This window comes from Plodia interpunctella, chromosome 4, assembly GCF_027563975.2.
Source record: "Plodia interpunctella isolate USDA-ARS_2022_Savannah chromosome 4, ilPloInte3.2, whole genome shotgun sequence".
NCBI lineage: Eukaryota > Metazoa > Arthropoda > Insecta > Lepidoptera > Pyralidae > Plodia > Plodia interpunctella.
Genome location: NC_071297.1, coordinates 11849936 through 11860281, shown reverse-complemented (window position 1 = coordinate 11860281; position 10346 = coordinate 11849936). Strand labels below are relative to the sequence as shown.

General features: G+C 57.1%; 1 protein-coding gene across 1 annotated transcript; it reads right to left on the bottom strand.

Moving 5' to 3' along the window:
- Positions 1-7397: 7397 nt before the first annotated feature.
- Positions 7398-9407, bottom strand: LOC128669556 (uncharacterized). Its single transcript, XM_053744460.1, has one exon. The coding sequence runs from the start codon at positions 9405-9407 to the stop codon at positions 7398-7400; it is 2010 nt and encodes a 669-aa protein (XP_053600435.1).
- Positions 9408-10346: the final 939 nt, after the last annotated feature.

The window sequence follows — 10346 nt, the reverse complement described above, 5'->3', positions numbered from 1 at the left end:
ACCTAACCTAACCTAACCTAACCTAACCTAACCTAACCTAACCTAACCTAACCTAACCTAACCTAACCTAACCTAACCTAACCTAACCTAACCTAACCTAACCTAACCTAACCTAACCTAACCTAACCTAACCTAACCTAACCTAACCTAACCTAACCTAACCTAACCTAACCTAACCTAACCTAACCTAACCTAACCTAACCTAACCTAACCTAACCTAACCTAACCTAACCTAACCTAACCTAACCTAACCTAACCTAACCTAACCTAACCTAACCTAACCTAACCTAACCTAACCTAACCTAACCTAACCTAACCTAACCTAACCTAACCTAACCTAACCTAACCTAACCTAACCTAACCTAACCTAACCTAACCTAACCTAACCTAACCTAACCTAACCTAACCTAACCTAACCTAACCTAACCTAACCTAACCTAACCTAACCTAACCTAACCTAACCTAACCTAACCTAACCTAACCTAACCTAACCTAACCTAACCTAACCTAACCTAACCTAACCTAACCTAACCTAACCTAACCTAACCTAACCTAACCTAACCTAACCTAACCTAACCTAACCTAACCTAACCTAACCTAACCTAACCTAACCTAACCTAACCTAACCTAACCTAACCTAACCTAACCTAACCTAACCTAACCTAACCTAACCTAACCTAACCTAACCTAACCTAACCTAACCTAACCTAACCTAACCTAACCTAACCTAACCTAACCTAACCTAACCTAACCTAACCTAACCTAACCTAACCTAACCTAACCTAACCTAACCTAACCTAACCTAACCTAACCTAACCTAACCTAACCTAACCTAACCTAACCTAACCTAACCTAACCTAACCTTTTTTTTTTTTTTTTTTTTGTTTTCGCAGGGGGGAATGCATTTAGGCACCGGCCCCCGGGGACACTGTTCCCGGGGAGTGTGGGACTCCCAGGCCTAGCCCGGACTACCCACTAAACCCCCCTGCGGCGTTTCCGCACCGGCCGTTATTGGGGGCGCCATGGGATCGCGAACATTCTACCACGACGCCCCCCGGCGTTGCCTCACGGCACTATCCTAGCAGACGACGGGCATATTGTGCCCGCCGCCTGCCTCTTCGTCCTCGCCGATGGGGAGGGGCATGCGCTCGTGCCTCGCGCTCCCTTTCAGCAGCCTCCTTCTGCGACATTACCGTTTCGCAGAAGGAGTATACTGCATCCCAGCGTCCCTCGCCGCTCAACATCTTGCTGATGACGTTGTGCAGCGAGAGATCCAGGCCTCCTCCTCCTAGGGCCACTGCTAGGGCCACCCTCTCCTCGGTCCATTTCCCGCAGTCTGCCAGAGTGTGTTGGGCCGTGTCATCCGGCTCCCCACACTCATGACAGACCGGGGTTTCCTCCTTTCCTATTCTGTGCAGGTAATGACCGAAGCACCCGTGTCCGGTCATCACCTGCGTCATCCTGTACGTCAGTTGGCCGTACGTTCTTTCCATCCATTCCTCGAGCGATGGGAGGAGCGCCCCGATGGTTCGAACACCATACGGGGAGTTTTCCAGCTCTACTCGCCATCGCTCTTTCAACCTGTCTACGGCCAACTGACGGACAGTCCTTAATTCTCTTGGGGCGGGCCTTTCCCCCACAGCTCGCCTCCTTGCCCGCTCCCAATATACTTCCGCCTGAACCTTAGCGTCCATATCCCACGGTGGGGTGCCAGCCAGTGCACACGCCGCCGCCCATGCCACCGTTACGTAGGCCCGAGCTATGCGATTGGCCACCACTCTCTGTGGCCTCCGCAGCTGGGCCACGTTGGCTTTGGAGAGCCTATCTGCCCAGATTGGTGCCCCGTACAATGCCATGCTTCGGGTTACACCCGCATATAGCTTGCGGCACGGGGCACTGGGCCCTCCAACATTGGGCAGCAGCCGGCCCATGGCCGACGCAGCACCGACTATCCGGGGAGCCAGTCGTTTGAAGTGCTCCCGGAAGTTCCAGCGTGAGTCCAGGATGATACCTAGGTACTTGATATGCGGTTTCACCTGGACTCGTTCCCCACCGATGGATATGGACGCGCCCTCAGGCGGCTTCCATCCCCTGCTTCCGAAGGCGATGACCTCACACTTGTTGAGGGCCACCCTGAGCCCCAGCAGCCTGACGCGGGTGACCATCAGGTCTGCTGCGACTGCGGCTGCCCTGAGGGTGCTTTCCAGCTTCTCTCCCCAGATGGCCACCATCGTGTCATCTGCATAGCAGATGACAGTCATCCGGGGGAGCAGGGCCCCGCGGATGGCCCAGTCGAAGCCGATGTTCCATAGCAGAGGCCCTAGAACAGACCCCTGGGGAACACCGCAGGTCATCGCCTTGGATTTTACGCCTTCTCTGTCCTCGTAGAGCACCACCCTCTCAGTAAGGTAGTGCCCTACGAGGTTCCTGAGGTAGAGGGGCACCCCATGGTATTTGAGTGCCTCCTCTATTACCTCATATGGGAGGGAGCCGAAGGCATTCGCTATGTCCAGCGAGACACCCACGGCCCCTCCCTTCCGTTCCATTGCGTCCTCCGAGAATATTCGGAGGGCCCCTATCGCGTCAACGGTCGACCGCCCTTTTCTGAATCCGTACTGGCGGTGCGACACGTTGGGCCCGACATTTTCCAGATGCTGGATGATCCGGTTGGCCACAATGCGTTCTAGCATTAACCTAACCTAACCTAACCTAACCTAACCTAACCTTTTTTTTTTTTTTTTTTTTGTTTTCGCAGGGGAATGCATTTACGCACTGAGTGTGGGACTCCTGGGCAGCTAATCGGCCCAGACTACCCACTAAACCCCTGCGGATGCCATCGGCCGCTTTTTACAAAGAGGCGCCTCGGATCTAACTAGCACAAGGCGCCTCAGCGACTGGCCGGTCTCTATCCCCAGAGACCGGACTCTCCACTCTCAGGGGCCCTCCGACATCTGGAGGACCCCTGCCGCCGGGTGGGACCCTTGTCCCACCGATTCAGGGGGGCGCCCGCAGGCGCGCCCCCAACCACCAAGGCGAGCCGCACGCCATCCAGTCCGGAAGCAGACCGGAGGCAGCGGCTCTCCGTCTTATTCGGCCGCAGAGGATAGGGACAGCGGCGCACCGTAATACCGGCAGTCCTCCTCCTCTGCGGCCCCACCGACCACCATGCCTGCGCCATGGCCGCGCCTCATTCGGCCGCAGAGGATAGGGACAGCGGCGCACCGTAATACCGGCAGTCCTCCTCCCCTGCGGCCCCACCGATCACCATGTTAGCGCCATGGCCGCGCCTGGTCGCGGAGGATAGGGAGAGCGGCGCACCGTAATACCAACCCCTCCTCTTCCCCCGCGACCCCTACCACGGCTGTAAGAGTAGAGGGCTTAGCCCCCTTCTCTCACAGCCACTGAGCCAATTGGCTCTCCAACCTGGGTTACCCGACATGGGTAACCCACCACCAGTTGCCAGGACATTTGCCAACGGCTAACAAGACCCCTAAACGGGGAGTTATTAACCGTCGCCCAGGGTGCACCAGCCCAATAACTTGTCAGCCGCCGCTATCACCGAATCAAAGATCAAGTGACAGAAGCAAACCTTCAAATCATCGAGCCAACGTGGAGGTTTCCTGACAGTAGCACCCCGAAAATAGATTTGTCCGGGCTACAACAGAAGCGGACGTCACGTTGGACTCTGTCAGCTTGTTGCTCACCCATTGATCTACCCCACATAGCAAGACATCGAAACATTGAGTAGTCGACGTCAAAACACGCGGGAGCAATCCTCTAACCAAGATGCGAACTCATGATTCACCGCATTGGCGTTGTAAACCCTAACGCTGAGCCAAACCGAACTCAACCTAACCTAACCTAACCTAACCTAACCTAACCTAACCTAACCTAACCTAACCTAACCTAACCTAACCTAACCTAACCTAACCTAACCTTTTTTTTTTTTTTTTTTTTTTTTTTTTTTTTTTTTTTTTTTTTTTTTTTTTTTTTTTTTTTTTTTTTTTTTTTTTTTTTTTTTTTTTTTTTTTTTGTTCTCGCAGGAGGAAACCCATTTACGGGCGACCCAGGGGAAGAACATCTCCCCCGGAGTGTGGGGCTCCCAGGCCGCTGTCGGCCCGGACTACCCACTAAAACCTCCTGCGGCGTTTTCCGTCCGACCGTTAATGGGGGCGCCATGGGATCGCGGACATTTCACCACGACGCCCCCCGGTTCTGCCTCGCCAGGCGTCCTCATCGTAACAGACGACGGGCGTATCGTGCCCGCCGCCTGCCACCTCTGCCTCTCCTGTGTTGAGGGGCGTTGGCTTGCGCCTCACGCTCCCTCTCGGCGGCCTCCTTCTGCGACATGACAGCCTCGCAGAAGGAAGCCACCGCATCCCAACACCTTTCGCTGCACAGCATCTTTTCTACGACGCTGTGCAGCGCAAGGTCGTCTTCTCCCAATTCGACCACGAGGACCACCCTCTCCTCCGCCCACCTTTCGCAGTCTGCCAGAGTGTGCTGGGCCGTATCATCCGGCTCCCCACACTCATGGCAGACCGCGCTCTCCTCTCTTCCGATCCTATGCAGGTAATGACCGAAGCACCCGTGTCCGGTCATTACCTGCGTCATCCTAAAGGTCAGCTGACCGTGTCCTCTTCCAACCCAGTCTACGAGCGATGGGAGGAGCGCCCCAATGGTTCTTACGCCATATGGGGAGTTTTCCAGCTCAACTTTCCATCGCTCGAGCAGTCTGTCCACGGCCAGCTGCCTGACCGCCCTCATTTCCCTGGGAGCAAGCCTAATTTGCAGCGACCTGCACCTGGCCCGCTCCCGGTACACCTCTGTCTGGACCTGGGCTTCCAGTTCCCATGGCGGGGTTCCGGCAAGGGCGCAAGCTGCCGCCCAAGCCACCGTCACATAGGCCCGGGCGATGCGATTGGCCACCACTCTCTGTGGCCTACGCAGCCGGGCCTTATTGGCTGCGGAGAGCCTATCCGACCAAATCGGTGCCCCGTACAACGCCATGCTGCGGGTAACTCCCGCATACAGATGACGGCACGAGGCACCAGGCCCTCCGACATTGGGCAGCAGCCGGCTCATCGCCGACGCCGCACTGATTATTCGGGGAGCCAGTTGACGGAAATGCTCCCCGAAGTCCCAGCGTGAGTCCAGGATGATGCCCAGGTACTTCATGTGCGGCTTCACCTGGACTCTCTCCCCGCCAATGGGAATACTCTCGTTCGAGGGCGGTCTCCATTTCCTTTTCCTGCCGAAGGCGATGACCTCGCATTTACTGAGGGCCACCCTCAGCCCCAGCATCCTGATGCGCGTGACCATCAGGTCTGCCGCGACCGCTGCGGCCCTAAGGGTGCTCTCCAATTGCTCCCCCCGGACAGCCACCATTGTGTCATCTGCATAGCAGATGACTATTGTCCGGGGGAGTAGGGCCGCGCGGATGGCCCAGTCGAAACCGACGCTCCACAACAGGGGGCCTAATACCGACCCCTGGGGAACGCCACAGGTCATCGCCCTCGCTCTCTGCCCATCCCTGTCCTCGTAGAGCACCACCCTTCCTGATAGGTAGTGCCCCACGAGGTTCCTTAGATAGAGGGGCACTCCGTGATACCGGAGCGCCTCCTCTATCACTTCGTAAGGGAGGGAGCCGAAGGCGTTTGCTATATCAAGTGACACGCCAACGGCCCCTCCTCCTTCCTCAATTGCTTCCTCCGAGAACGTCCTCAAGGCCCCGATGGCATCAATGGTGGACCGCCCTTTCCTGAAGCCGTATTGGCAGTCCGACACATTGGGCCCCACGTTGTCCAGATGCTGGACGATTCGGGCTGCGACAATGCGCTCCAGCAGCTTCCCCGTCTCGTCCAGCATCAGGAGGGGCCTCCACCCCGAAGGAGAGTCCTCAGGCCGGCCTTCTTTCCTTATAAGGACTAGCCGGCCTTCTTTCCACGGCTTTGGGAACCGCCCCGTCGACAAGCAGTCGTCGAACAGTTCTCTAAGGCGGCTCCCAATGTGTTTCGCCGCCACCGGGAGTATCTGACCAGGGACTCCGTCCGGACCAGGGGCCTTTCTGCGGCCCTCCAGTCGCTTTAGTCCCCAGTCAAATTCCTCATCCGTCACCGGTGGCACGCTCGCCGTGGTGGACTCCCGCTCAGGGGCCGACATCCTCGGAGGAACAAACTCTTCAGCCGTCGGGAACAGGCCTTCCACAATCCGTTTGAGGAGATCCGGTTCTATGGAGGCCGTGGGGGGGGCGTATCGCAGTTTATTACGTACGGTCCTGTATGGCCTCCCCCATGGGTCCCTGTCGAGCGTGGCCAAGAACTCCTTGAAGGCGTCGTCCTTGGCCTTGGCTATCGCAGTCGACAGGGTCCTTTTGGCCTCCTGGAGAGCGAGGTGCAATCGCGCCTCCTCTCCGTCCACAACATTACGCCGCCGCCTGCAACGTGTATATTCACGACGGGCTTGGTTACTGGCGGATCGGAGTGCGGCGATTTCCTCCGACCACCAGTGAACCGCCGTTTTTGCAGGCAGCGGCCCGGATCTCCTCATCGAGGCGTCGCATATGCGCGTGAGCGACGCCCGAAGGCCTGTTGCCCTCTCATCCACACCAAGGGACCGGCTTGGTGTGGGTCTCGCCCATGCTTCGGTCATGGCTGCCTCTTCAGCCAGGTCCCTGTCGAGGCTAGTCAGACTCCATCTTGGGAACCTCCGGGCCCGCCCCCTCAAGCCCTGTACGGGCCGCTGGGGCCTGTTGGAGACCCCCATCCGGATGTACCGGTGATCTGAGAGGGTCTCCACGTCCTCCAGGACACGCCAATCTACAACGCGTGCGGCAATGACGGGACTCGCAAGGGATATGTCGACAATCGACGCCCCGTTCCGCCGCACGCATGTATCAACGTTGCCCCGGTTCAGGACTTCAAGCCCCGCGCCCACAGCCCAATCGTACAGGGCCTCCCCCCTCGGGTCGTCGACGGGAGAACCCCATGCCGAGTGCTTAGCATTGAGGTCTCCCATCAGTAGCACCGGTGCTGGTGCCGCTCTCCCAATTACCTCACCCACTCTCTCGAGAAAATCCTCAAAGGCACGCAGCGGCCTATTGGGGGAGAAGTATGCCGCGACTATGACAAACTCTCCCCATCTTGCCGCCGCGTAACCCGGGCCACTGTCGATTCTCGAGAGAGGCGGGCGATCCCCAGTTCGGGGAGAGGTGATTGCCACCAGCCCGTCCGCATCTCCAACCCATGTAGGAAGGGGGGGGACACAATACGGTTCCACCACGACGGCAGCACCAATAGACCACTCCGCCACGTGCTGGACTAGCAGGTCCTGTGCACGGGCGCAGTGGTTGACGTTGGCCTGCAGCACCTCAGCCTGTTGCGCAGACCCGTCTGTCATTAGTGCTCCATCGTGGTGCCCTCGGAGGCTCCCCTCTTAGGAGGGGCCAGTTTGCCCCGCGTGCGCGGGGGATTGCACGATGGGCCGCCCATTGTGTGTTTGGCGGCCAACTTGTGCGCATAACACACCGCACACCAGGGTTCACTGGCCCCGCACTCTGAAGAAGTATGCCCAGATTTGCCACAGCGATGGCATAACTCCGATCTGTCCACCGGGGACGGACAGAGGGCTCTGGTGTGGCCTATGCCCATGCACCGGTAGCACCGCATGGGCAGGGCCTCCAGCCCCCTGACCTTGGCAGCTGTCCAACCGACAAGAAGGCGCCCCTCGTCTATTAGGGCGTTGGCAGCCGCCACAGGGCAGGTGATGATTACCGCCGCCGTCATATCCAGCGCTATGCGGATGTTTCCCACCCTGACCTGTCCCGGTGGACATTTTCCCGCCCTCGCTGTGGCCTCTTTTAGGGCCTCTGGCGTCACTCCCTCATCGAGTCCAGAGACCCTTATTTGCGCCGCCTTGAAGGGCCTTGTGACCTCCGCCTCAGTCCCTATGACCTCCCGGAGCTTCTCTGCGAGGCTGTCCGCCGCAGCCCCACTGTCAGCCCCGGGTATCTCGATGATGCGGGCCCCCGTTGCCGTTCCACGCACAGCCGACACGTGATCCACCCCAATCGACGAAAGGTCGATAGTGGTGGCCCTCGATATTACCGTGCGGTAATCCAGTTTGGATTCCGGCTTGAGGGTCACCACTACCGCCGAAGTCTTGGGTGCGGTGAATTTCACTTTTTTGGGCAGCTGTGCGCTCGCCTTGGGGGCCTTCACAGGGGTAGGCTCCTGCTGGGCAGAAGGGGAGGGTTTGTTCCCCTTCTTTTTCCCCCTCCTAACCACCTCGGCCCACCCCTGTTCGCCTTCATGGGGCGGAGGCACTTCGGCAGGTGTTTCGATGGGTACCTGGGCCTGTACGGTCCCTTGTTTGGGCTGCTTTTTGCCTGCGACAGCTTTGGGTGCAGGCCCAGGTCGAGCTGGGGGCATGAGGGTGGCCCCCGCTACAGCACCAGCATAATTTCGCCCTGTTTTTGAGGCCAGTGTTTCGGCCTCCTTCCTCTTCGCGTCAGCTGCGAGTGGCGGCCGAACGATGGGCTCCGGGGCCAGGATGCCCCTTTTCTCCGCCTCTTTGAGGCGGTCGTTTACCATTCCCCCCAACTTGAGGAACATGTTCCTCTCAAAGGACTCCTTCCATTCGGAGAGGAGTCCCCTGATGTCCTCAAGAGAGGGGGCATTTGCCGCTGTTTGGGCCTCTGTCGGCGCCGGAGTCACCCGTTCGGCAAAGGCTGTGCGGAGGGCCTTTGTCTCTTGTTGTAGGAGCGAAAGCTGCTCCCGCATTCTCTTGTTGTCCGCTCTGAGTATGCGGACAGCTTCCGACTCCTCACACTGGGCCTCAATTTTCCCAGCCGCCACAATAATATCATGGCAGGCCTCATTCATGGCCCGCCATGCAGTCCCTTTCAAATTGCCGGATTTTCCGGCCTCCGCCAAAACTCTCTGGGCAGCAGCCCTCACGACCTCGAGGTGCTCATCCACCAAGCACCTCTTACTGGTCTGCTCCGTACCCTTCAAGTAGCTGCTAGTACCAGCCCTCTCTAACTCCCGCTCGAACTGGGCATAGTCCGCCGAGAGATCGCGGAGCCTTTCCCTCGCCTCGGCCGTCCCAGAATACGAGCCCCGACGAGCAGCCCGGCCCCTCGTGACGGAGGAAAGCTTGTTGGAAGCCCTTTCGGCCTCCTCAACATCCTCCGAAGCTTTCCTTTTTGGGGCTTGACCCCGCTTCTCCCCGCCCATCTTGATCTCCGGAAGATCGATTGACCCGTCCGAGTCGCCGTCCGAGAAGTACAGCGACTCCGACCGGCTGATCGTCTTCTCACCCACGTCCTCATTAACCCCCCCGGTTGATCTCTTCCCCCTTGGGGTCAGAGATCTTCCCCTCGAAGATTTGGCCACGTTCCTACCCATATTGGGCCGGGAAGTGACCACGCCAGAAATAGATCGCCCCAAATGGGGCAAAACAAATCACAGTCTACAGACAGAGGGCAGAAATTGGCCTCTGCCTGGCTATAAGAACGCACATAGCTCTGGTCAGATACAACTGACCAACAATAGGATCTTGTCAGTGCCTCAACTCAACAAGGAGCCAAGACACTGAACCGTCAAAACAAATAAAAACCAATAGAGGACGTCGAATTCGCCCTTAGCGCCGATTAATAACCAGAGTACTTCAGTTAGCACACTACACCTCAGTTAGCACACTACACCTCAGTTAGCACACTACACCTCAGTTAGCACACTACACCTCAGTTAGCACACTACACCTCAGTTAGCACACTACACCTCAGTTAGCACACTACACCTCAGTTAGCACACTACACCTCAGTTAGCACACTACACCTCAGTTAGCACACTACACCTCAGTTAGCACACTACACCTCAGTTAGCACACTACACCTCAGTTAGCACACTACACCTCAGTTAGCACACTACACCTCAGTTAGCACACTACACCTCAGTTAGCACACTACACCTCAGTTAGCACACTACACCTCAGTTAGCACACTACACCTCAGTTAGCACACTACACCTCAGTTAGCACACTACACCTCAGTTAGCACACTACACCTCAGTTAGCACACTACACCTCAGTTCAGCACACTACACCTCAGTTAGCACACTACACCTCAGTTAGCACACTACACCTCAGTTAGCACACTACACCTCAGTTAGCACACTACACCTCAGTAGCACACTACACCTCAGTTAGCACACTACACCTCAGTTCAGCACACTACACCTCAGTTAGCACACTACACCTCAGTTAGCACACTACACCTCAGTTAGCACACTACACCTCAGTTAGCACACTACACCTCAGTTAGCACACTACACCTCAGTTAGCAC

Bases quoted from the DNA above. Each gene is read 5' to 3' on its own strand.
- LOC128669556 (XM_053744460.1), bottom strand. From the start codon at position 9,407: ATGGGTAGGAACGTGGCCAAATCTTCGAGGGGAAGATCTCTGACCCCA.